Genomic DNA, 26,710 nt, shown 5'->3' with positions numbered 1-26,710 from the left:
GGCGTTGGCCTCTGGAGGCACATCTCGCGGGATCTCAGCCTCCCTTAGGGCCTCCGACTGAACTACAAATCCCGACACACAATGCGCCTCAAGGCCCAAGCGCCCGAATGAAGGCTCGGGTCCAAGGTCATGTGTCTAACTGCGTAAGACGTCCGGTCATCTCTCCCACGCCTTTTTCCGCAGCTTCCACCTTGGCCGCCATTTTGTGCGGGAGGTTGTGGAACCTCTGAGTCCCGCCGACTCTATGGTTGAGCATTTCGGGGATCGACCAATCGGAAGCCAGATCGCGGAGGAAAACCCCTCCTTCACCCGCATGGAGGCGGGAACTGCCACGAAGCTCCTGTGGAGAGAGAGGAAGAAGCTGCGGGAAGCCAATGAGAAAGGAGGGCTTGAGGACGTTAGCCAATGGGAGTGCTGGGGGATTGCGGCCAATGAGAGTGGGGGGACTCCGGGACACGTGGGTGGGGGAGCTGGACGCTGAGACCTAGAGCTAAAGCTGGGAGGTGAGTCAGTCACCTTGAGCGGGGCAAGCGCTGTGGTCCGAGCAGGGGCAGCGGGGCAGTGGGCGTGCAGGTGACTTGGGGCTGGAAGCCAGCGATTGGCACGGGTGTGGGCTGGGCTGTGCGAAAGGGCATTTGCCCCCACGGCCGGGAGAAGCGATGGGTGTCTATATCCTTAACAATTCATGTTAATTACCAACGGCAGTGAGCGATTAACTGTCCCCACTGAGGCGGGCCGAGGACAGCTGTGTAAAATCAGCAGGACTCTGCACGGCACCTACCCAGTATCTGCCTCCAAAAGTCTTCCCGGGGGACCACCCTCTTTGGCAACATTTCCTCCCTGGGGTTCGGGCCTCTTTCCTCTGAAGTTCACCGTGACCTTCCTTTGCAGATCTTTCGCGCTATCCTCTGACCTTTAATGCCCTCCTCATTTGGGGCACGGTGCAAGGAACAACGTGGTCCAGGGAGGACGGGCGGGCGAAGGGGACGACCGAAGGTCGCCACTATAAGCAGACGACTAGGTTGTCAACGGATCTTTTTTTCCTCTGCAGAGTGAGAAAATGCAGACCACCGGGGCACTACTCATTCCTTCTGCTCTGGTAAGCTGCGGCTCCGGGGTGATCTGTAGCGCCAGATGCGGGAGCTCTCGACGCTTAATGAATGAACTGAGAAGAGCTTGGCATCCTGATGACGTTGGCCCTCTGGGGAGGCTGTAGTGATGCAGTTAACCCCTGCTTATTTAGACCTTGTAAACCAAGCTTTCTTGGCTTTGGAATGTGATCGGAGGCTGGGTATGACCTTTACCCCCATTCTGGCTCGGCCACAGCCAGACAGCCCACTGAAGCAGTCATTGTCAACCTTGACTGCATGTTGGACTCATCTGGGGAGCTTTCAGAAATCCTGACGGCCCGGCTACACCCTTTTGTGGTGGAATCCACGCATCTGTGGTTTTTGGGACTGGCCAGGTGATTCCGATGTTCAGCCATGTTTGAGAACCACTGCACTGTACCGAGATATTTCACGAAAGCCACGTTACAGGGGGCTCTGCTTAGATGGCTGTTTCAGGAGCCTCACCAGGCTTGCTGGCCCAGTCCATTCAGGAAGTGTGACAGTGAGTACACTTCAACAAAATAAGATTTCCCCCTTCTGATTCTTAAGTGATCTGGGTCCAAACCCTTCTTCTACCTGGCTTGATGTTAGTGTGGGTTCTTGTTCCGTTCTGGGGTAACTGATAAGGGCTGTGCCCTTTGTGAACTTTGGTACCTGCTTTTAAATGGCAAAGTCGCCACAGCTAACTGCACCTGGGTCTCAGCACAGCTGTTTCAGGTGCAGGCCTATCCGGTAGGAACAGGAATACATGAACTGACCTTGAAATATTGGGCTTTTTTTCTGTTTGTAATTGTAGTTCTTTTTGACAGACCTTCAGCGTTTAGGTTTTTCTTTATCCCTTGCCTGATTTGGAGCGTGCGTCTTTCACTTTACAGATCCGCTGTTGTACCAGGGATCTCATCAGGCCTGTGTCTGCATCCTTCTTGAGTAGGTCAGAGATCCCGTCTCAACAGGTAAAGGAATATGGGCCCTCTTATAAATTTCCCTGGGGGGCACCTGGCTGGCTCAGGCCGTAGAGCATGGGACTCTTTATCACAGGGTTGAACGTTTGACGACTCTCCCACCCCCACCCCCACCCCCGCATTGGGTGTAGAGATTACTTCAAAATAAAATCTTTAAAGTAAATGGATTAATTTCCCCAGAGAGGGGTTCTTCAATATACTGCCCTGTGGGCCAAAGTGGGGGCTTTAATAGTGGTGCTTTAATAGTTGTAAGTACCCCCACGGTGAGGTTCCAGAGGTGAGAAGTTTGCAAAAGCAAGGTTGCCTGGCGCCATCTGAAAACGGGCCCTGAGACTAATTCCCAGCATGCTCTGCAGCCCGAGCAGGCTGTACCTGCCGGGCGATTTGCCAGCAGTTTCAGGGCCCAGGAAGGTCTGGTAAGGGGATGGAGTCAGCCACCTGTCCTTAGGCCTCACTCCCTCTCCTTGCCTCTCTAGCCACCCTATAGCAGCGCCCCGCTCCAGGTGGCCCGACGGGACTTCCAGACCAGTGTTGTCTCCCGGGACATTGACACGGCAGCCAAGTTTATCGGTGCGGGGGCTGCCACGGTCGGTGTGGCTGGTTCGGGGGCCGGCATCGGAACAGTGTTTGGCAGCTTGATCATTGGCTATGCCAGGTGAGTTTGGGGGGCGGCCTAGAGCATGTCCTGGCTTAAATGCCACCCCTTCTGGGAGAGGCCTCGGCGAGAGCTCCCCGCTCACTTGGGGTTGATTTCAGCAACCCCCTGTTCTCTCCAGTGATCCCTGAATCCGAATTTAAATCGGCCTCCAACCTGACTCGTTGCAGCTTACCATGTTGGCACTGTGCTTACTTGTCCAAGTGCCCAGGATATAGGCATCGTAGACCCTTTCCGGTTTCAGCACCGCGCCCCCCCCCCCCCACACACCTAACTGACCCCTGTCCTCCATCCCTACTCCCACTTCCTCTCCCCTGGCTGGCATCCATCTCTGTCCCTGGCAGGAACCCGTCTCTCAAGCAGCAGCTCTTCTCCTACGCCATTCTGGGCTTTGCCCTGTCTGAGGCCATGGGGCTCTTCTGTTTGATGGTCGCCTTCCTCATCCTCTTCGCCATGTGAGGCTCCGTGAGGGTCGCCCACCCGTCCCTGCTGCTTGGACTTCAGGCCAGGCCTGGTGCTGGAGCGCGCTGTGCTTTACCATTAAACACAACTGTTTCTCTAAACCCGTACGCCTGCGCCTCTGTCCTTTCCCCCTGGGGAGAGCCTTGGAAAGGAGGGACAGGGAGGTGGGGCTGGGTCAGCCCTTGGTGGTTTGGAGCTCCCCCAGGGCTGAGAAGTAGCACCGGCGTGATGTAAGAACATGGAGGGCTCCTTCGTTCCGCAGAGGGAGCATGGATTTGTCTAAGTGATTGGTGCGGTTTTTTTCCCTTCAAATTTAATATAATAAGATAGGTAACACTTCTGAGGGGCTTAATGTGCAGCGAATGTTTTACTTTTATATCAACTACCCTAGAATTATAGGTACAGTGGTTACAGCTGCTTTGCAGATGAGGGGACCCAGGCTAAGGGAAGTGCAATAACGTGTCCAACATGACAGCGCTGGGAAGTGTAAGAATTGGGGGGCCCACCTCAGGCCTTTAACTGCGCTGCTGTCCCATCCGTATTCATTTTGGCCACACAACTGAGGTGGCACAGACGGGGAAACCGTCCCAAAGAAGTTACAGAGCCCGTCGGAGATGGAGGTGGGCCTCCTGCCTGCATTTAGCCCCCCTTGTAAGTTTTCCTTTTCATTCTCAGTTAGCCTTTCTAGAGTGTCTAAATGTTCCGGAAGAAAGCAGATGAGGTCCAGTCCCTGTTCTTGGAGAATTTACAATCTTTGCCTTGGTAGGGATCAAAAGGGTGAGGAGTTTGGTTGGGTTTTTGGTTGAACCAACTAACGAATTGCTTCGAGAACCTGTGCCCATCTTGGAGTCCTGGCCTGTGCCCAACAGGCTTCCCGCATTAGCGGCACTGATAGCCCAGCCGATATGTCCACGACTGCTGCTCCCGTTAGCCGTAGCCCGAGCAAAACGGGACAGGATGAACACAGAGGTGCCGGTCACCACACTCTGTCTCAAACTGGATGATTTCTAAAGGAGTACCAGTGAGATCCATCTTGTGCAAACCCTATACCTCGACTTACCTCAAAACTTGTGTGAAACCGTGAAACCAAGAATATTCCTAATCAGTGTTAAGAACACCTACCTGCTGGAGCGCCTGGGTGGCTCAGTCAGTGAAGCGTCCGACTTCGGCTCAGGTCGTGACCTCACGGTTCGTGGGTTCGAGCCCCGCGTTGGGCTCTGTGCTGACAGCTAGCTCAGAGCCTGGAGCCTGCTTCAATTCTGTGTCTCCCTCTCTCTTTCTGACCCTCCCCTGTTCACGCTGTCTCTCTCTCTCTCAGAAATAAATAAAACATAAAAAAAGAACACCTTCCTGCTGAAGGGCAGCTAGCCAAGAGGGGTAAAAACCGAAAACTGAGTTTAACAGGAATGGATTGGATTTACGTGCAAAGGGAAGGACAATCCACAAATGCTTAACATTCTCCTAGTCCTTGGAAGGCAAAGAAATCTAAGGTCCTGCCTTTAGGGAGTTTGGGGCCTGAAGAGAGTCATTCAACCCGGAACAGAATCCACACTGAATATGTGGGTACGGAAGCTCTGTGCTATAGATGAGGAAAAGCAAGGGAGCGAGTGTTGGGATAACATCAGCTGACATTTGAGCGCCTGTATATCTGGCCTAGTGCTAAGCACTTTCTGTGAGTAGCTTCCAACATCCCTATGAAATCAGTCCTTTTACGGGTAAGGAAAAAAAGAAGCTCGGAGGTGTGGGAACCTGTGAAAGTCACAGCTGATAAGCGAAGCTGGAATTCAGAGCCCAGGCTCTTAGCATTGTGCTGACTCATCTAAGCTTCCCAGAAGTTCACGGACAAGTTCGATACCACATGGCAGGCCTTGGATTCCACTCCAGGCCCCTCTAAGATCCATTCAACAATCCGGTGGCCCGCTACCACAGGATTCCTCACCCTTGGCACATCCGGGCCCAGACAATTCATCGTGGTGGTGGTGGGTGGTGTTTGGCAGCTTCCCCGGCCTCTCTACACACCGGATGCTCATAGCAACCTCCCTTCCCCCGATGGTGATGACCAATTGCCAAATAGCAGATACTGCCACCTGTCTCCTGGCTGGGGGCAAAATCACTCGCAGTTCAGAACTACTGGCCTCTTTACCTTAAGTAATTCTCCCAAAGTTGTCCACTGCAAGCCGGTGCTAGAACCTGAAGCAGAACCCAGACGTCTCCAGGCAAAACTAAGGCCAAACTGGCAGCTGAGGTGTCCCCGAGGGAGCAGTGGATGAGCTGGTAACATCATGAACACGGAACGTGGTAACCCTTTGGGATGTCAGGCTGGCATCCTTGGCTAGGTCACTACCCTCTAATGGTAATCAAGGAGCGGCCTCCAGGGAAGCTGGTTCTCTTCCTTTCTGGGAAGCTCCAGGAACCTAGGTCGTTTTTGCCAAGGGGGCTGGCAGGAATTTCCCTTGAGCATTGTCTCCAAATAGCCTTGGAACTGCTGGACTTACGAGTCTAAATCAGCCACGTTAGGAAGGTAGTTGGTGGGCCCACTGAACCCTAGAGAGTCAGGGGAGAATCCCCCACCCCCTCCCTCCCCATAGCAAGACTAGTCGGTCCATTACCATTGAGATGCTTTTAGGGTCCATGGCTGGAAGCATTTTGCTTAGTGCAAAATATTTTTAAGGAGATACAGAGGTGGATTGTTCCTGGGAGAGGATCCATTGTTTTCATTGTATTCCCAGAGAGGTAGCGACCAAAAACAATTAGTGACCACTCCCTTAAAAGTTCGGCATGATAGCAAAAAGCCTAGACTCAGGAGTCAGAAGGGAGGGCCCGCACCATCCCTGCCACTTCCTAACTGGGTGATTCTCTCCCCTGAGACTCAATTTCCTCATCTCTAAAATGGGGGTGAGAACAACTCATGGTGCTTGGGACAACAACATGAGAGAATACAAGTAAACACATACAAAAACATTTTTTTAATATAGTCATTATTACTTAGAAGCCTCAAACCCCCAGGCCAAGTGCTGATTTTTCCTTTCAGTCCAGGATTTATGACCTGGATGGGAACTCTTACTCTATCCCTGGCATTGAGCCCAAGACAAAAGGTTGGGGGCCCTCTAGGGAAAGGACTGCTCCAGAGGGGCACAGGACTTCGGGAAAGGGAGGAGAAGGATCCTCGTGATTTATCTTTTTTAGAGAGAGCTGAGTGATCTGAATTCTAGGACCCTTGCTGGCCTCCGTCCTTGGGGGAGGACACATGCCTAGATGTCATGAGCAAGGTGCTACCAGCTTTTGTTGCACTAAGAGATGGCTCCGTGCAGGGCATTCCAGCACTTAGATCCAAACTCACGTAGGAAGACCACTCAGTTGTGCCATCCCATCCATCCCCAGAGGGCCTAGGAGAGGTCTCTGAAGCTCCACTCTTGTCCTCTGGCCACGCTGCCAGGAAAGCCACCAGGTGTCGCCTTAAAATAGTCAGTAAACACTGGACGAAGGAATACCAGCTTGAAACATTCTGCTAGCCCCTTCCTGGCCCTTCTCTTCCGCAGCTTAGAGGCTTCCTGGTGCTCCCCTGGGAAGTGGTGAGCTGGTCCTTTAAGCAGCTGCCTTGCTTCACAGCCCTTCGGGCCTTGACTTGTGGATTCTTTGTGCAAGCTTGGCCCAGCCCTTTGGAAAGAAACTAGGCGTATCCAGAGGAGGAAGAAGAGGAGGAGAAATTCTAGCGATCCATGGCCAGCGGAAAGGCAACTGGCTACCAGGTCCTCATTTCTCTCTGGCCACCAGGCCTGCAGCACTCACTGGCACAAGATCGGTGCCCCATCCCCATGTTTTCTGCCCTCGAATATGTCATATGTAGTAGCTAGACAGATGAGTAACCAAACCACTAAAGTAAAAAGCATGTGCTCTAATAAAGGTATGAATTACTCCAGAAGCCGGAATAATTTTAAAGGGCTAGTTAATAGTAATAATAACAATACGCCTGGAGGCGGTAAGGTTTGGCAGCGAAAGTAGTATTTCAACCTGCCTCGAAGATGAGTAAGGGTAAGAGTTAACAATGATCGAACATTTATTCTGGCCAGGTAGTGTGCACATTCATTATCACATTATCTCTGTTTTATAGCTACTGTCATGTTACCAATATTACTGATGAGGAACAGAGGCTCAGAGTTTCAATAACTGAGATTTCTTCCCTGGTAGAGGAGAGGGAAAGAGTATTGCAGATTGAGAAAATACGAGCAAATGCCTGGAGAAGAGATGGTCCGTGGCAAACGCGAGGCTAATTATTTGGACAGTGCTTGCCACTCTGTGAAACATGTCTGGGATCGTCCCATGTAATCATCAGAAAAATCTCTGAGAGGTAAGAATCATCGCCATCCTATGGATGCAGAAATAGACATCTGCAGAGTGGTACAGATAAAAGGCTGGACCCTCTTTCTTCTGGATCTAAGGTGTTTTCCGTCCATTGAAAACAGTAGTTCAGTAGTCAAGAGAGGGCCACACTGAGGAATCCTCTCACCCCGTGGGCCATCTTTGGACCTCTGCAGTCTGGAGCCATTGAGCAATGGATAGATATTGTTTTTCTTTGTGTGAGATTATCAGTAAGTTACTTTGGACCATCTTACTAAATAAATAATACCCAAACGAAATTCCAGAATCCTTTAAAGATGAATAAGACATAACCTGAATAGGCAATAGATGTACAGTACAATATTTAAAAGGTACACATATCCCTTGGCGCACCTGGGTCAGAAATCAATCCATCCAGATCTAGGCAACTGCTTTTCCCAGTTTTTTTGTGCGTGCTTTCGTAGATACCTCGGTATCCTTATTGTTAGAGGTAGAACACTATGCCAACAAAACATGAAATCATTTAACAAAGGACTCCATGAAGTAAAATTCAGTAAGTGTGGGAGAGTTCTAGGTTGTGACAGTATCACGTAGGGGTTAGGACTTTTTCTCTGGATGGGCAGCTGGGTAGCTCAGTTGGTTGACTCTTGATTTCAGCTCACATCATGATCTCACAGTTCATGGGTTTAAGCCTTTGCCTGGGGCTCCACCCGGCAGAGCCTAATATAGTACTTCACAGAGTTGTTGAGAGGAATAAATAAGACAAGGTATACAAAGTGCTTGGCACATATTAGGCACTCAGTAAATGCCAGCTGAAGAAACAAGTGTTGAGCCTCAATAAACGTTTGCCATTATCATTCAAGTCCACGGTCCCTTACTAGAAAACTCATGACTCAGTGAAAACTGGATTTCTCTTCCACAAAACAATTTGGGAGGCAAAATAGACTAGAGCGAGGCTAGTTGTTTGACCTGTATGAATATTCATACACTTTGCTGTCAAAATACCAATATTATTGGGTGCTGCTCCAGACCTTACTGGGAGCGTTACTCTAAATTATGAAACACATCTGGCCAAGGGTATCCCGATAAGACTATGAGCCCGTGTTTTTGCTAGGGAGAAGAGGGAAAGCTTTTTTTGGAAGCCTTCTGTTTTTCTTAGTCCATAGTATGTCTTTCACCTTGCATAGCTCAGGAGTCTTGAGGAATTCGCCCAGAATTTAAGCTCCCAGTCCCTTGATTCCTTTATACTCAAGGACTTGCGGGAAGAAAAAAAAAAAAAAAAAAAAGACCGAGCTTGGAGGCAGGAAGCCTGATTTTCTTCCTTTTACCGAGCTTCTCTAGGTCTGTTTCATTATCCCTATGGCAACGCCTAGCAACAGTGCCTGGCATTTAGTAGCCCCTTCATAAATGTATATTGAATAAACTCAAACGAGGGCGTTTTCCACTCGCAGGCTCGGATTCCTTCCTCTTGGTCCTGTTGCACGCAGGGGTCAATGGCAGCCCGCCCTCCGTGGGTGAAGGTGCGGGGATCAAGGATAAATTCGAGGTTTTCAGACCCTAAAGAGCCCTAAGCAAGTCGACTCATCTCTTCGAGCCTCCCCCAAGGAAGCCAGAGCCCAATTCTATCCCACGGACATGACTGAGGGTCGCTCCCGTTAAGGGTGGGGACAGGACCCTTCTTTCCTCCTCTTGTCACACTTGAAAATAAAATATCCCACGACACGGGACTCCTAACCGCTCCTCGACGTCCTGGCACGCCCCAGACCCTCCGCCCACAAAGCTGGAGACCGACGCAGACCCAGAGCCCCGGCCGAGGCGGCTTGTTCCCACCCCCTCTCGCCCTGGAGGACCGTGGGTGGACGCTCTTGCCGAACGCCTCTCGCTGGTCGGGCGGGGGTGGGCGGAGCCAGCGCCGCCCGGGCTGTGGAAGCGGAGGGTGGGGACACTCTGGCCCGGCTCTCGGTGGTGCGGGAGCGGGAGGGAGCAGCGGCCGCTCTGGTCGGCGGACGTGCTGCCGAGCAGTCCCGGAAGCGAAGCAGCGATGGCGGAGAGTCCAACTNATCCAAGTCCCCTCTCCCCCCTCCCGCAGCTCCACACGCACCCAACCCCTCCTCGAGTGCCCGGGTCCGACCCCGCCCCTCGGCACCCTCCCTGTAGTCCTCCTGTCTCTGTGCCCGACGCCCTCCCCCATACCTCCCGCCCGAAACCCGACCCTTTCGCGCTTCAGCAACACCCCCTCCCGTCTTCCGCGCCGCCTCTCTTCCCCCCTTCCCCACCCCAGCCTCGCTTGATGCTGCCCAGAGGCCCCACCCATCGCCCCGCACCCCCGCGTCGTCTCCTCCGGAGCCCCGTTTGTAACACACGTACATCTTGCTTTCCCTGGCTCGAGACTCGAGGCCAGCCTTTCTTTTTATTCCCCATCTCCTCAAACCCTCTCCCCGAGTCTGGGTCGCGTCCCTCACATACCAGCAGTCTCTCCTTGAACCACTTCTCCAAAACCCCAAAGCTGTCCACTCTCAGCACCTGTTCCAGGAATGCACGCCTCCCCCCCGCCCTCCCCCCCCCACTCTGGCTTGTAATATCCCACTCAAGACTTTCTTGTATTTTTCCCTCTGGGGCATCTGGTTTACTTTTCTGAAGCAAATACACCCCGTTCAAATACAGGAACAAAGGCCCACGTCCTTTCTGTGCCTATTTCTTGGGTGACTGACCTTAGATCGTATCATTTAATAGATGCTGTTTTGGCAGAAATGCTTAGCGTAGAACTTACCGCATCGGAAAAGAGTAATGCTTTTTAGCTGCTTGGAATCCTGAAAGCTGTGTCCTGATGACCAGCCTCTTCCTCTCCCGCCCTCGCCCACTGCAGCCACTCTCGCCTAGGTAATCCCATCCCCCACGCTCCCAAGTCCCTTCACTTGTCTCTACGCACCTCTCACGGTGGTAATAACAATTGAACAGCACACTGTGTGTAAAGTGCCTTGCTCAGGGCCTCACACAGATGCCAGCCAGCTCCTTCCGGGCTGCCACCTCTAACTTGAATCTCAGAGCCCCTCTCTACTCCTGTGCCGTCTTCCAGTCCTGACTTACCCGTGAGTTGTGCCAGTACTGCGTCCCTCTGTCCCTCTGCTCTCTCACTTGCTTGCCCTTTATGTCCCTGGGTACCCTAGCGAGTGTCCCTAGGCTTTTGCCACCCAGAATGCCCTCTAGACCCTTGCTCACAACTGATGCATTCATTCCAGGTTGTGCAGTGCAGCCTACAAGCCCTCTCATCTACAGTAGGCACCGCGCCTCAGCTTTCCTTCCCCGCGTGAGATTCTCGGCAATTTCAGAGGCCCCCGCCCCCACCCCGCCCCGGTCTCCAGTCTGAAGAGATCTCTGCTCCATTCCTGCTCCTTGCTAGCTTCCTTCCTTTAATCATCTTGCCAACAACAGTCCGCTGTATGGTTTACGGAATTCGTTTTTGTTTTTTTGTTTGTTTTTTTTTAGTGGAGTTGATTATGTCTTCCCAGCTACTGAACAGTCTTCATTGAGCAGTCAGCTGTAGTACCTGGGAATCTCGGAGGTGGGGAGTGAATGAGCTGCCCTGTGGGAGGAAGAGAGAGTAAATGGGATGCGGCTTTTCCAGGGTGACATCTGATGCCATTGGGATCTCTGATATTTTTCCCCCCTCCCCCGGAGGAAACAATGCCCTTTTGATAATAATTTGCTCTCTGCTTGCCTGACAAGTCCTCAGCTGGGCTTTCTCGGCCAACAAGACGCTTGTGGTACCAAGCACCACTCTCTCAAACCCCGGCCGCCCTGAGGTGGTAACAGCCGCTCTGCTCAAGGGATTCCCCTCTCTTCTCCTCTCCCTCACTCCTTTCCCCACCTCCTCTTGGTGTTATACAGGGATATCATGTCCATTTATAAGGAGCCTCCTCCAGGAATGTTCGTTGTTCCTGATACTGTTGACATGACTAAGGTACGTAACTCGGAAGGGGTTGGGGGCTACTGGGAACCTGGGCCCAGAAAGTTGGAAGAGCCTAAAAAGATGATCCACCTCACACCCCTGTTTACATTAACGAATAAAGCAAGATCCCAGGAGAGTCTGTGGCTTGCCCAAGGTCACACAGTGAGGTGGGGCAGAGCCCTGAAGAGGTGTCTTTTATGCGGGGGCCAGCAGGTCTGGGTGGCTTGGAAAATCCGTGTTTATGCCTCTGGTCCCAGCCTAACTATTATTAGGACACTCTTTCACTCTCAAAAATGCTCNAGTTCTTCCCCCTTCCTGCCACTCTTGACTTTTATGTAGAGCGCTATAAATCAGATGCAGAGAGAAGGTTGGGGATAGGGGCGAGCCTGGGGAAAGAGTTGATGCTTAAAGGGCCTTGCTTAGGCTCCTGTCCTTACTGGTAGCTGTTGAATGTCCCTATCCATCCCCCAAGACCATTCCTGTCTTGTCTTCCACATAACCATGAAGAGAGCTTACATTCCCTTTCCATAGATACTTGGGCCTCTCTGTCACTGACTGCTCTCCCCGCAGGAGTGAATGTGCCCTTGAACTGCTGTTGGGAAGACATCAGATTTCCCAAATCTCGTCTTGTTTAAATGCAAACCCTTGGTAGTTTCACATTTCTTAACAGTTAAAAGTTCCGACTTTATATTGTTGGCATATCTATTTTTTGTTTTGAATAGGTTTCCCTGTAAATTGATTTTTTTTCCTTTTACGTGGTTGGAAATGTTTTTCCTGGGACATCGTGTGCTCGGTCGAGTATCACCGTTCATATGCTAGTCCCTGGGGTCCCAGAATTGATGTCATGTTGATGCCTTTTGAGCTTGCTGTTCCAAATGGCCGAGGGCAAAAAGATAATCCGGGGCGCCCCACACACAGAGTTGGGGCTGAGGCATTGGATTGCAGGTCCTCTTTCGTCTTGCTGTTAAAATTCTGAGCAGACTTAAGTGCCCAGGAGCCTTTGTAGAAGAAGAAACATAACGGGGTCCATTCAGCTTTTTCTCCTTTCAGGAAAAGAAAGCTTGTTCAATAATCGTGGCCAGAGGAAAAGAGTTTAGCGTTCTGTTTTAAGGGATGTTGATTTTTTTTTTTTTTTTCAACTAACCTACAGTGTTGGGGAACTTTCTGGGGATGGTCTGATGGGCTTCCCAGTGGACCCTGAGTTCTCCCCGTTCTGTTGTGTGTCTGACACAGCTCGAGGGTGCCTGGGCCACATCCTTCGCAGTAGAGTTGAGCCCTGTGCGGAGGAAGCAACACCCTAGGCCTCCATCCCAGCCCTCAGCTCTGCCCTGTGACTGGCACGGGTGCTGTGGCCTCCGATCCCGTTGATCCTTTCCATTCATCTCACCTCCCCCTCTTCGCCCCACAGAAACAGGGCGTGGTCGCGTCCTAGGCATGTTTAACCTCGGCAAATCCCAGCAGATGGACTCCGTGAAAATACGGATTCGTTTCTCAAAATTAAACCTGCTAGGATAGTATGGTACAGATTGGCCCAGCGGTGGTCCATCTCTATCTGTTCTCTCTAGCACCCGGTCGGGGAAGTCTAGACCAAAACCACGCTGTACGGGAGTTTTAAAGGACACTCGGGGGAGGGCGATTTTGATAGATTCGATTTCCACTTTGGGCTCTACCTTTAGAGCGTAATCCCTGAGCAAGACGCCACTCCGCTGTAACGGGATTCCGCAGAATTCCGAACATCCTCCTCCCCCGTGTGCGTGAGCGCAGGCTGTTGGCCCTGCACCGTGAGCTCTGGAGGATGGAGACCGGGTGGAGGCCCTGCCTCCCGTGTGGGTAGCAAGCGGAAACCAGGAGGGGTTGGGATGGGACGTCACCTCACGATTTTGAGATGGGGTTTTATTTTGCAGATTCATGCATTGATCACAGGCCCATTTGACACTCCTTATGAAGGGGGTTTCTTCCTGTTCGTGTTTCGGTGTCCGCCCGACTATCCCATCCACCCACCTCGGGTCAAACTGATGACAACGGGCAATAACACAGTGAGGTTTAACCCCAACTTCTACCGCAATGGGAAAGTCTGCTTGAGTATCCTAGGGTAAGAGGAGACTTCTCTAAGTGGCCAAGTTGGTTGCTAGCAGATAATTACCCCAGGCCAGCCTTTATCAGCCAGGGTTCCTCACCCGAAGCACGGGACGCAGGAAATGATTGGCGTGACTGGTTCCTCAGTTCTCCCTAGGACGGTACACGAGGGGTGCCATTCTAGGCGCAAACGAGAGAAGTTAACTTAGGACCCACCGCGGAGGCCGTAGCGAAGTGACTCTCCCTGAGCAGCAGCAGTGCCTGGGAACCTGTAGCCCCCGCGGGTTCTGGGGTTCCGCGCTGGACTTCGACATCGGAAACTCTAGGGCGTAGGGCCCAGCAGGCTGTGTCTTTCAAGCCCTCCGGGTGGTTTCTGGCATGCAGTCCAGCCAGAGAACCACTCCCTTAGGGCATCAGGGCTTACCTCTCTCCCGAACAGGGTGAGAGAGGCCGCGGGTCTCTGCCCTTCTAAGATGGTGGGTGTCTTGTTCCCGAGTCTCTTCAGTGAGTGGCTTTGGAGGTGGCGGCGGCGGTGGAGGTGATTAAGGCATTTTAACAACTGAACGGGCAACGAGGCTGGAGATCACATCAGACAGGAGACAAGTTTCGGGAACCTCTGGATTCTGGGCGCAACTGAGATTTTGCTTTGTGCGGTTCTCACTTGGCCCCTCTTACTGCCTTTGGGAGTTACCAGTTCAGAATGGAAGCGCCTTCTCACGTATTCTGGATGGGTCTTTCTCATGTAGGCTGAATTTCTCTGGGGCGGAGGCCAAGTGCAGGTTGAAGTTGGGAAAGTCGCCCCAAGTGGGGGTACTGTTTCCTCTCTTGTCCAGCGGTGTTGCCCAGGGTGTGTGGGGGAAACGTAGCTGAACCCGACTGGAGATGCGCTGCTTTCTTCCTTTTAATCTCTCAGATGCAGGGATGTGTCCTGTGATGGTGACAGTGAGGAAGTCCTTCAAAAGAAGTTGTCCATAAAGAGATCCTTTGGGTCGCCAGGGTTTTTGTCTCCGCTGGTAGGATAGCGGTATATATAGCCCACAGGGGCGAGGCTCCTGGGGGGTTCCCTGTGACATTGGTGCATGACCGCGTCCTTGTACCGGGTTCTTCACCAGGCCGGTATAAAACCATTTGGAACAAACATCAGCTCGCGTTAGAAACGGGGGAAGTCAGACGGCGGGTAAAAGTGGCCGAAAGGTGTGGGGTAGAAAAGGAGAAGCTGCCTTGAGATTGAACTTTTGCCATGACGAGTCACATGAGTAGAAGATTCTCGTGCGTTCTTAGTGGACTACCGCTTTGGTTGGTCAGCCTCTAGGTCCTTTCCTCCCGCCCCAGCAAAAAGGCTTGGGGCTGCCTTAGCGACAAAAGAAACGTGATGAAAATTTACCTTGTTGACTTGGCTCCCCAAAGATGTGAAGTCTTAGCGAGTGCAGGGCCGGCGTTCCTGGGGGAACAGAGCTGAGGGGAGCAGGCTGAGGAGAGGGTCCAAAGAGCAAGCCTCGATGATGGGCTTGCCTCCCTGGGCCGCTTAGCAGGGCTTCCCTGAGCTTAGCAGGGAGAGGGGATTGGCCAGTTCACTTGAACAAGCCTGTCCTGGCTTAGGTCGTGTTCAGCCTCCAGATCAGGCGGCATCTGAGCTAAGAAGCAGCGTCATGAATGTCCAAGCTGCCCTCCTCCTCCAGTAAATCCTCAGTCAGGTGTATGGAGGAGAGGAACAATTTTGGTGTTCTCTCTTATTCCAGAAGGTTTGCACGCGTTACTTCAGAACCTCTACAGCGTAGAAGTGCCCCTTACTCGCTTCGTGTCCTTCGGCAGTGTTCCGTAGTCTTCAGAGGGTTCGACACTCTTTGGGGGCTGGATATAGAACAGGATCCCTGATCACCAGCGCCACCCCCCACCCCCAGCAAGGCCTCTGACCAGATGACTTCAGGCCCCTCTGTGCCTGTATCTGGGCTTCGGTCCCCTCCCTGAATCCTGGAAATAAGTCAGCTCTGAGATCCACAGAGGCTAAGTGTAGACTGCCTTTGAGGCTGTTTTCCTACTCCTTTCATTGTGATGAACGGAACCTTCCCTGGTTACTGTTTCTTTCTTAGGCCAATGAAAATCCCTTCAAAGTTATCTTGCTTGCTTTACCCTCTTTTCTTTTGTCCCACTTGATAAGAGGATTAGGCAGTTGACTGATTTCTGGCTAATGAGGTTGAGACAGGCTGGGAAATTCCAGAGCATTAATAGTGAAAGAGAAAGTTGAGTCACTGATGGTGGTGTGGTGTGGCCCGGCCCCAGGGTGCTGGTGCACTAGTCTTGCTCTCCCGGCCTCACCCCTTCCCTTCCTTCTGCGTGTTTTGCAGTACGTGGACCGGCCCTGCCTGGAGCCCAGCCCAGAGCATCTCTTCCGTGCTCATCTCCATCCAGTCCCTAATGACTGAGAACCCCTATCACAATGAGCCTGGCTTTGAGCAGGTAATGGCTGGGGGGGGGGGGGGGGGGNGTGGGGGGGGGGGGGGGGGGGGAATGGGGGCAGAATGCTGGGTTTGGAGAGGTCTGCTTGAGGGTCCTGTTTGTCACCATAGGAGAAAAAGGGAGCTGGTTTGTGTATTCCTTGAAAATGAATTTTGTTCCCTGTGAGTCATGATAACACTGTCCAGTTATTTCCATATGACGTGGGTTCATCTACAACATGGGAGTTGGGACTTAATCTACAGCGTGGGAGTCGGGAAATTCTAAGCCTGCTTTGGGGGCCGTTGTGCAGTTTTGTTTTTCTGTATGTGTCCGTTCTCCAGTATCCCCTTGAGGAGCTTCCTAGTGACTTCTTCCTGTTCGCTGAAGGGCCACAGGAGCCAGTCGTCAGCCAGGGCAAGGATATTTTAGTCGAGGGGCTCTTGGGTGGCTCAGTCGGTTAAGTGTCCAACTCTTGCTTTTGGCTCGGGTCATGATCTCCCGGTTTGTGGGTTCGAGCCCCACATCGGGCTCTGCACTTTTAGCGTGGAGCCTGCTAGGGATTCTCTCTCCCTCTCTTGCTCTGCCCCTCCCCCACTCGTGAGCACACACTCTCAAACTTTAAAAAAAAAAAAAGGAAAAAAGAATATTTCAGTCAGTGCTGCCGAAGAGAAGGCAGAGGAGAGTCGCATTTNCGAACCCACAAACCGTGAGATCATGACCTGAGCCGAAGTCGGAGACTCAACCAACTGAGCCACCCAGGCGCCCCAGAATTCTTACATATAATATCTCATTCGATCTTTATACTAACTCGGGATAGATGTTGTCCCCATTGTCAGATGAGGTGATGGTGACATGGAAAGGTTGGTTAACTTTCACAAGGACACACAGATGGTGGTAGAACCCAATAGTTGCCCTGGAGCTCAGAGTTCCTCCATTGTTCAAAACCCCCAGCCGGGATTACTCACAAGCAGAAGAAAAGAGTTCCAATACTAATCCCCCAAAGATAATAATTCTGTCAAGGTGATTAAAAGTTTANCATGACCTAAGCGAAAGTCGGACGCTTAACCGACTAAGCCACCCAGGCGCCCCTAAAAGTTTAATTTTTAAACTCTTTGACTAGAACAAAGGGATTTACCACTTATGAATGCACAAAAGTCATTCCCCCAACCGTCCTTTGCAAACAAATTGCGTATTTGATTTCAGGCTTCGGTAGAAATAGAAAAGGCCTTATTTGCTAACCAAAGAGCTGATTTTAAGGTCTTCCCTGGTCTGGAAATTTGAGTTGTGNCCTTGTTCTGGAAATTTGAGAGGTGTGATTTTTTTTTTCTCTCTTTTTTTAAGATTTCATTTTTAATTAGTCTTTACCCCCAGTGTGGGGCTTGAACTCATAACCCTGAAGTCAAGACTCCCACAGTCCACTGACTGAGCCAGCCAGGCATCCCATGACTTTTATTCTTAGTACTCCAAAACATTCTCCGTTCACAGCCCCCTGGTGTCTAGGTGGCTTTTTCGCGGCCCTCCCCCCCCAGGCAGAAGGAAGTGCCCGGCTGATCCCTTTCTTATGTTGTTAGGTCCAAGCAACTTCTTCCTTAAATAACTAAAATGGTTTAAGGACAGGAAGAGTACTCTCGTTGGGCCCCACGCAACTTTGACGATCTTGGAATCAGATGGGACCCACTGTCCCCATTTGTCTCCCCCACGGTGTTCATAGGCTACTTGCTAGTTATCCTGGTAGTCAGGGACAGGCCGGCTTCCCAAAGATCATGTATCATCAGAAAGAACTGAATAGGGTTTAACGTAAGAACTGACCCACTGGGGGGCGTCTGGGGGGCTCAGTCATTAAGTGTCCGACTCCTAGTTTCACCTCAGGTCACTGATCTCCCGGTTTGTGAGTTCGAGCACCACACCAGGCTCTGTGCTGACAGCGTGGAGCCTGCTTGGGATTCAGAGAACTGACCTACTGAGCGCCAGCTAGTAGTTTGCCTGGTGTGACAGGTGGTGAACGCTGGTTTTCCTCAACCCGCCCCACGGCACCCCTGTGGGTGCATCTCACCGTGATGCGTTTTGGAAACCACGGCAGTGGACCGAGGGTGTGCATCTCTTTCTTGTTCGTGCCGTGTTTTTATCAGAGGCCGAGGTTCTGATTGCTGGGCTGGTGGCAGGAGGAGCGGTGAGGAGCAATGGAAGAGTTACAGGGACGGAAGACTGTACCCCCTCCCGTTGACACTCGCGCGTTCATACCGGCTTTCTCAAAGCGGGAGTTTTCTTTTGAAGTCCACGTTCTGCTTCCGATAGATTCGTATTCATTGGCGCGGGGCTTGCTGGTGGACCGCTGCAGACGTGAAACGGAGTTAACCGGGAAGCATCCTGGCGTTGACAGAGTTCTTTACTGCGACTCCTAACGTCAAGTGTACCTTCCTGTCCCCGCCACCATTCCTATCCTTGGTTCTTTCCCACAGAATCGACCTCAGAGGCCTCTCATTTCAGCCTTAGGGGAATGGGGGGTGGGGGACTAGTTGGCTGCTTACAGGCTGAATGACGTGTAACAGAGGCTGGGTTTTGGCCTGCGTGGCGGGGGGCGCGAATGGTCTCCAAAATAAAACCTTAGTTGCTCTTGGTGGATCGGCCCCGCGGTCGGAAAGGCAGTCTCCCTTGATGCGTTCGCTTGGGTCACGTGCCCCGTATGAATCCTGAAGTCTCCCCCTGTTGACTTTTCTCTTTGCCTACATCCCGTACTCGGCTGCTCTTGGCTGTGCGGTTACAGGAGAGACATCCTGGAGACAGCAAAAATTACAACGAATGTATTCGGCACGAGACCATCAGAGTGGCGGTCTGTGACATGATGGAAGGAAAGTGTCCCTGCCCCGAGCCTTTACGGTACGTATGTGGCAGGAGAGCCCACGGGGTGCTTGGTGTTCTGTTTGGAGATTCTGCCCGTTCGTCCCCTGGAGAGTCTTCGGGGCAGAATGCAGTGTGGGGCCCCCGGGGGGCACCGCAGAGGGAAAGATGTGGCTCGTGCCTTCCCAGGGCCGTGGCCGAGAGTCACTCGAGGAAGTTCAGAGAGCTTCCCTTTACGTGGAGAGGGCGCAGCCCGCTGGGAAAGTCCTGACAGTCACCTTCCTTTAATAGTCCCTGACGTAGGAGAGAAACCAGCCACAGGCCATCAGCTGTCCCTTTTCCCTCTTGCGTTGAAAGATTGCTGAAGGGTACCGCGTCCGGGCTCGGGAGCCGCCTGTTCGATTTGGCGGCGGGGTTAGGTGCGGAAGGGGTGCGCCCTTCCCCGCCGTGTCCCTGACTTCAGCTTCTCTGCCTGTTCTCCAGCGGGGTGATGGAGAAGTCCTTCCTGGAGTACTACGACTTCTATGAGGTGGCTTGCAAAGACCGCCTGCACCTTCAAGGCCAGACGATGCAGGTAATTCAGCCCGTCACCGCCCCCAGACGCCTCACAGCACACCGGGTAGACTCCCCCCGCAGGGGTGGTGGCCGCGGCCCAGAGAGGAGACGGACTTGCCGGAGTCGTGTCGCACCACTTCTCAGTTGTCGGCGGGCGCGAGCGAGGTGCCGGTGCGCAGAGTCCGAACCGTCCTGTGGGCTGGTCTGGATGCCTCCCCCTCGTAGTAGTCTTTTCAGACCAAGAATGCTCCGCCTTCTCAGGATCTGCCACCGTTACAAGGGTGAAGCCTCTGTGGGAGGTGTGTCCCTAGCTCAGCGGGGTGCTCAGAGAGCGAGGCCGAGGGCGGCGTTGGGCGTGTGCCGTTGTGTGTTGAAAGAGTCCGTGACAAAGATGGTAAGCACTTGTTTGGTCTCTGCCTCCACCCGGGAAACGCGTTGCTGCTTCTGCTAAGGGTGCAGCACTTAGGGGCGCCTTGGGGGGGGCGGGGAGGGCTCAGTTGCCTAAGTGTCCGTTGGCTCAGGTCATGATCTCTCGGTTCGTGAGATCAAGCCCCGTGGCGGAGTCAGCACGGACAGCACGGGGCCGCTTGGGGATTTTCTCTCTGCCCCTCCCCTGCTCGTGCTCTCTCTCTTCAAATAAACAAAAACTCTTAAGGGAAAAAAAAAAAGAATGCAGAGTTTAGGCTTGTTTTGAAGAGGAGGTTCTAATTAAACCAAAGTGTAAATGGGCTCAAATATAAAAACCCCGGTTGTTAAGACTCCTGCTGCCCCGCGGGCCAGTTCTTGCGTCGCTTGGATCACTTACTGGTGTCTCGCTGTCGAATCGTGCTGACTTGCACACGCGACTCAGCCCTCGCAGATCGTCTCCAGCCCTGGAGCCCAGCGCTCGCCACCAGCAGTAGGAGTAAATGTCTTCGTTCCTCCGCTGCTGCTGCTTAGAAACGCTCGTTTCCCCTTCCGTCCTTCACGGACTCCCCGCCCACCTGCCGCCTTCAGACTCCAAGGGCAGGGGCGCCCGGCCGGCTCCGTCGGTGGAGCGAGCGACTCTTGATCTCAGGGTTGTAAGTCGGAGCCCCAGCATTGGGGGCACAGATTACTTTAAAACAGAACAACAGCCTCAGCGGGCAAGGGCGGCTCAGGGTCCGCTTGTTTCCCGACCCCTTTTTTTTAGAGTCGCAGCTGTGTGCCGCCTGCCAGGGGCTGCTGGCCACCAGGACGTCTCGGGGCTGGGATTTGAAAGCATTTCTGACATTCACTCCGTGGAGGAAAAATAACTCGCGATGAGAGGAGAGGGAAGAGCAGCGTCTGGGGAGGAGGGAAGTGGGTGGCCGCGGGGCCAAGGCTGAGAGCGGGAAGCTCGGGAGGGCTGACAGCCCCAGAGGAGGCGTGGGGTCCAGCCTTCGGGGACCGTCACCCTCGTGAGCGGGGCCTCGTGTTCCCTGGCCTGAGGGCGCCGTGGGGGGGGGGAAGAGTGCGGAAGGCGTTGACGTGGGCGAAGCGGAAAGTGAGTGAGGGGAAGGTCGTGGACCTTTTCGGGACTCACCGGGAGAGGGGTCCCTGGCCTCGCTGCCTTGCCGCCGTGTTCTCTCTCCGCGCATTTTACGTTCCTTTTGTTTAGACCCTCCGCTCCAGCCATAGTCCTTCCTGACACTTTTGGGACCATTAACCTCTTTCTACAAAACGTTTGGAGATCTTTGATGTGGGATTGGGCCGGGTGGCCCTGGAGCGAGCCCCAGAGACCTGGACAGGCAGGTGGTGACAGGGGTCTCTGGAAGGCCTGAGTTCTAGACTTGCCCGTGACGCTGGGAAAGCAGGTTCCTTTTTTCTCAGTGTGTGAAAAAAGAAGGCTAATTTTTCTCGCGTGTGGTTTTTACGAAGTTCGCTGGAAACAGGCGCCCTGCAGGATTGCAGCTCCGGTCCGGAGTTTCTGGTCCTGATCCGCCTCACCTTTCCTCTGGCCTCCTTCCACATAGCGGCTTGCAGGGAACAAAACACATCTTCGTGGTGGCCCCCGCCAGACCTCTCTGGGTGGTGAACGTGCCACAAGGTTCTAAACTATTCCTGCGTTAGGTCGCCTGCCGGCGGGACCTCGGGGCTACACCCTCCTCCGCTCCAGCGACTCCGGAGTCGAGGAGTCGAATGTGCATCTGGCGTGGGCCCGGAGCTGTGCTCTCTAGGGGGAGCCATCCAGACTCGAATCTTCCATCCCCCTTGTCTCCTTTTCCCCACAGGACCCTTTTGGAGAGAAGCGTGGCCACTTTGACTACCAGTCCCTATTGATGCGCCTGGGACTGATTCGTCAGAAAGTGCTGGAGAGGCTGCATAACGAGAACGCCGAAATGGACTCTGATAGCAGTTCGTCTGGGACAGAGACAGACCTGCATGGGAGCCTGAGGGTTTAGACCCTGCTCCCCTCCCCCCTCCCCCCACTCCAGAGCCCCAGCAAAGTCCCTCCCCCACCCACCCCAGGGACGGAGAGGCACTGTGTACCTCCCTCCAAACGTGACGTCATCCTGCAAGATGGCAAAGGCCAAGCGAGCTCGGGTCCCAGGCTGTGGGAGTGGGGAGGCCGTTCCCCATCTGACCTCCCCGGCTCTCGAGCGCCCGGGGCTGTGTTCGTCCCATAGCGGGGCCCCAGGGCCCTGTGCAGGAGCACCCCGGCCGAGGGCCTCTGGCACAGCCGCGACAACTGACACACCTCTCTGCGGGGCCGGCTCCTTAGGCGTAGGCGGGAGACNGGGAGCTGGGGGGGAGGGGGCTGTCTGTGACACTTGAGCAATCTGGGTGGTTGTCTGTCTGTCTGTCTGTCTGTCTGCAGTCTTGAACGCAGGGCTTCCCGACGCCCTTTTCCTCCCCGCCTCTCTTCATGACTTCCCATGGGCTGGCATAATTTTGTCTCTCCTAATTTATAGTCACTGTTCTAGACAGACCAAAGAGCAGGAACAGTGGTGGAGTCTAGGCTGCTGATCAGTAAGCTTTACCTAGCACCTGAGCACCTTTCTCCCCTGCCCCCCGGCCCCTCCCCGGTCCCCAGAGGTAAACGTGACTGGGACTGAACCAAGGTCTCGGCCGAAGCCCACGCAGGCACCCCGAGAAGCCAATTTTGTCCCCACAATCACTGGTTTGAAAAGTTCCCAGACACGGCCGGCTGCTGTGCGCACGGCATTAGAGCCACTACATAGAATAGTTTCTTACAGGTTTTCGGAAACGCTCGCCGCGATGAGGGTACTTCTCCTGAGGGCGGGGTGCAGCGGGGNGCCCACGGCACAGGGGGCTGGGGCTCTGGGCTCCTCTCCTCCCCTCTCCCCTGCCCCTTCCCCCCACCCCAGCTGCTCTGTCACTAGCTCTGATGGGTATCTGCCTGGCCGTGTCGCTTCTCTCTCCGTATCTAGCTGCAGCAATCCTTTAGCTGGTTGGCTCGGAAACACGTGCTGTAGGTGCCCTGTGGTACTGGGTGTTGAGGGAATCCAGCTTTCCCGTTTTTGGCGTGTTCTCCCCGTGTTTTCCAGATTCTTCCTGTTATGGCTCCCGGTGGGGCGTTGGTGACCCATGTGACGCAGGGCCTCAGTCAGTACCCAGCCACGCGATGGGGAGAGGAGCACTTGTACCTGCCCCGCCCACCGCCATGGAGGCCTCCTCCTGGGGAGGGGAGATGTCATGGGACTTCCCGGTGGGGGGGGGGGGCAGAGGAGTTGGGCACCAAGGAGAACGACCCACTTGGGAGAGCAGGAAGCAAAGAAGCTGGGCAGGAAGTGGGCCTGGGGAACGGAAGTTGATCTGGGATGCCTAAGGCAGAGTCTTCGACTCAAACAGGGTCCCTGCTTCCAACTTCCTCTTCCGTTCCCAGAGCTAGCACAGGGCTTAGAAGGATGCCCTTGGTCTGTCGGTCCAGTGGTTGTCTGTCACCCATTTAAGTGTTCCCACTTTCAAGTGACAATCCTCTCCTTGGCCCTGCCGCAGGCAGACCATGTCTGGCGGACCGGCCTGACTTTTACGCCCTAATCTTGAGTTGAGGAAATATATGCACAGGAGTCCAAGAGATGTCTTTATATCTGACTGTACATAAATGAAGTTTTTTTTTCTTTTTGGTGCAATAAAGTTTGTTTTGGCAGAAGGAGGCCGCGCCTGTGGGTGTGGGAGGGTCTGTGCAAGGGGAGCCTGGATTGGCCTCAACCACCACACCTGACGCCCGGATCTGACAGTGTCAGTGATCAGTGAATTGCCCAAAAGCCACTGGTGACGACTTTCCCACCGACCAGAAGCAGACGCGCCACCTCGGCCTCAGCTGCTTCCAGTGAGAGGCTCCCTCAGCCTGGCAGTGAGCATGGCCCATGGGGACAGGCAGCTCTGGAGCCCGGGCACCGCCTGGGCTGTGTCTCCTGGTGAGGAAAGGGGGCCTCGAGTCTGGATAATCCAAACCACTGGGTTCTCTGGTTTCTGGCACTTAACCGGCCCTTAGGAATTCAGCATTCAGACCGTGAGGACGCTGCTTCGCCCAGCCTCGGCTCATCACCCCCACCCCTACTCAGTAAAGGCACCTGCTTCTGGCGCAGAGGCTTTTCCTCTCAGCCGACCACGCGCATGGGGAGAGCTCACGCGGTGCCCTGCCGCCCTGTGCCGTGCGAAGCCCGGACACAGGAAAGGGGGGCCTGCTGTGAGCGCACTGAGGCGCGGGCTGCTCACTTTGCTTCTTCAGCTGGCGNGGGGTTATAAAACGGTGTGGGGTAGGTGCTCCTTCCCACCGCTGAGGCTAGAGGAACCCAGTGAGCCGCACGAGGGGGAGAGCTACTGGGAAGCGAGAAACGCCACCACGTAGGTGCACTGTTGGGTCAGTGCCCCTGGACCCCACGGTTTCCTCTACCCACCATCTAACGACCTCGGCTTCACTCAGCCGTGTCTGTCAGAACCTGCAAGCCCTCGAGGAGGCTGGAGGAGAGGAACGACTGGCTATACCTGCTTCCGTCCCTTAGTTAGGGTCTGCTGGTTTGAGATCAACATTTTTATGAGGACCGGGCGGGAACTAGTGGGCTGTAATTTATTTGTCTTGGGGCTAGAGAGAGACTAAGCCATCTAGGCAGGAGACAGCCAGCCTTCATTCTAGACCCAGCTTTACTGTGAACTTGTACGTGACCCGTACAGGTCACTTCCTGCGTGCTCGTTGCTCTGTGTCACCCAGGTCCTCGTTGCTGGATAATTGAGGTTTCTCCCCAGTAAAGATGCAATGTGAAGGCACTTTATGAAAAATTATAATGGGTGAAAAGTATAGAGGCAACAAAAAAACATGGAACTCTTAAAAAAAAAAAAAGTTGTTCAGGCTTTATTCACCAACAGCCCCTCCGTCCCCTGCCCGCCCGCGGCCGTGCCCGCTGCCCCCGCGCCCCCGGCGTCAGGGCAGCGCTGCTCTGGCCTCCTCGGCTGTAATCTCCTGGGCGTAGAGGTCGGTGAAGAGAGCTGGCAGCCAGTAGTGGGCCTCCCCCGGGGCCTGCAGGTCCAGCCAGGCCAGCCCTTCCTTCAGCAGGTGTTCCTGGAGGGAAGAGGTGGGGAGAGGCGTCTGTGAAAAGGGTAGGGTCACCGGAGGGTGCACGGACAGCTCCCAAACCTATTTGGGCTTCACTGGGGTTTTCAAACCAGATCTGCCCGAGTGCCTTCACACACTTACACAATCAGACTGCGGTTCCAGAGCTGTCTGGCCCTGACCCTGGCCTGAGGTGCGAGAAGTGCTACCGAATCACTTCCCCGTGCTGATGGAAAAGGGGGGAAAGGCGAGCAGAGCGGGGCGTCACGGAAGGGATGTGGGGGGGCCACAGAAATGTTCGCTGCAGGGCCCTGGGCAAATCCCTGACCCTGTTTCCCGGAAGCAAAATGGGAGTCACCGTTTTAGTTCCGTGTCCGTTCGTTGCCTTGTGGGTAAAGCTTTACGGAGCAGTGAATGGAAGGGCCGTATTGGCTTAAAACGGACTCAGCAGTTCCTACAGCTGCAAACAGGCCCAAGAGGGGCTGGCTGTGCCCAGCATCATTAAACAGATATTTTTGCTACCCTGCTTTCCAGAAGAAATGAAGCCTAGTTAAACTGCCTGGATAAGGAAGAAGGTATGAAAGCCAGGGTTACATTCTCATACTCCTCCCTCCCATCAGCCTTTCGTTAGTACCATGAAATCTGTAGCTAAAAAACTAACTACAACATGCAGTAGAAGAGTATACGATTCCGGCTGTGGAATGAAGTAGTTGAAAACTCCCCTCGCTCTGTGTGAACGGCGTTACTTCCGACACAGACTGTGTGAATGGTCTGCCCAGGCTCTGCCAGTCTGGAGACAGGAGAGGTGGGGGGCTCGCCTACCGCAGTTGGGAGCCTGCCTCGGCTGTGCCTCTCAGTGCCGCCCTCAGAGACGTGGGGTCGCTTCTGCGTGCCTTCTAGGCAGGAGGCCAGCGGGCAAGGCTAGGCTCTGCCCACGTGCTGCCTGTCCACCCTCCTCCTCCAGTCCGGGGCCCTGTCTTCTCGGCCGTTCCAACACTCACATACCAGCACTTGCCGCGCTCGCTCGGTCTCCCATTTCAGACTGGCTTTGATATCGCTGACGGTCACGTAGCCATTTTTCTGGAGGAAGGAGGAACGGGCAGTCGGTTAACGGCGTGCTTTCCCTAAGAACCCAGCGTCTGCCCAGCAACCGCGGGGTTACCCATTGGGACCAAGGACTGCCCTTGGGCGAAGCCTAACCTGAGAGCGCAGAAAAAGAATGTTTAGAAGTCCCAGCAGAGCGAGAGAGAGAAGCGATTTTACAGGTAACAAGAAGTAGGGTGGGGGCTTCAGTCCTAAAAAGGGGATCCCTGGTACTAAAACATTAGACTTTCTCCGAGAACTTTAGAGAATGGCGCGACTCAGAATAATGAACTGGCAGGAAGGAGTGGTGACCTTCCCCAATATGCCCCTCCTTGTTTAGTTTTGTTCTGGTTCTAGGAAAGAAAACCAAACATGTCTTCCCTAAAGCCATGATAAGGATCTGGGGGAAGAGGGACTGTGCGTAAGGCACGCCGAGGCACAGGGGCCGGTCAACGAGATCAGATGTTTGTTCTGAAGAATCCGTCGGTAAAGTAGTTTGAAGAAGGTATCCAAGAACCTGTCTACACGAGAAAATACAGTTCGCTGTCTGCATGTCTGTCTGCCCCGCTAGACTGTAAGCTCCTCCGGAGCAGGGACAACGTGGTCCCCGTCGTCCTGCGTGCCACAGCCTGGCCCGGTGCTTCGCACTGTAGCTGCTCAATAAACGTCTTCTAAAGAAGCACAGGTCTGAGTAGTGCGTCCCCTAGACAGTCCCAGCAGAGGACCTGAGTT

General features: G+C 53.8%; 3 protein-coding genes across 4 annotated transcripts in view; 2 read left to right on the top strand and 1 right to left on the bottom strand.

Moving 5' to 3' along the window:
- Positions 1–439: 439 nt before the first annotated feature.
- Positions 440–3,289, top strand: ATP5MC1 (ATP synthase membrane subunit c locus 1). 2 transcript variants are annotated; one of them, XM_077776805.1, is made up of 5 exons: positions 440–503; positions 1,052–1,099; positions 1,985–2,062; positions 2,548–2,726; positions 3,071–3,289. In XM_077776805.1, exons 2-5 carry the CDS (start codon positions 1,061–1,063, stop codon positions 3,183–3,185), a joined length of 411 nt encoding a protein of 136 aa, XP_077632931.1. In that variant the 5' UTR covers positions 440–503; positions 1,052–1,060; the 3' UTR covers positions 3,186–3,289. The 2 variants fall into 2 exon arrangements, with proteins under 2 accessions (XP_077632931.1, XP_077632930.1); XM_077776804.1 differs by having other exon boundaries at positions 497–573.
- Positions 3,290–9,600: 6,311 nt separating this feature from the next.
- UBE2Z (ubiquitin conjugating enzyme E2 Z) lies at positions 9,601–22,114 on the top strand. The gene is made up of 6 exons (XM_077776908.1): positions 9,601–11,487; positions 13,380–13,567; positions 15,897–16,008; positions 18,752–18,864; positions 19,309–19,399; positions 21,612–22,114. The coding sequence occupies exons 1-6, from the start codon at positions 11,422–11,424 to the stop codon at positions 21,780–21,782; spliced, it is 741 nt and encodes a 246-aa protein (XP_077633034.1). The 5' UTR covers positions 9,601–11,421; the 3' UTR covers positions 21,783–22,114.
- Positions 22,115–24,681: 2,567 nt separating this feature from the next.
- Positions 24,682–26,710, bottom strand: part of SNF8 (SNF8 subunit of ESCRT-II) — a 9,055-nt gene continuing 7,026 nt past the window's right edge. Inside the window, exons 7-8 of the mRNA XM_077776809.1 lie at positions 25,901–25,975; positions 24,682–24,904 (exon numbers count right to left, since the gene is read on the bottom strand). Of these exons, the coding sequence (XP_077632935.1) occupies positions 24,767–24,904; positions 25,901–25,975 (213 nt within the window). The 3' untranslated portion in view covers positions 24,682–24,766. The remainder of the gene's footprint in view (positions 24,905–25,900; positions 25,976–26,710) is intronic.

This window comes from Crocuta crocuta, unplaced genomic scaffold (genome assembly GCF_008692635.1).
Source record: "Crocuta crocuta isolate KB4526 unplaced genomic scaffold, BGI_CrCroc_1.0 scaffold352, whole genome shotgun sequence".
Taxonomy (NCBI): Eukaryota; Metazoa; Chordata; class Mammalia; order Carnivora; family Hyaenidae; genus Crocuta; species Crocuta crocuta.
This window is presented reverse-complemented; position numbering and strand designations above follow the sequence as displayed.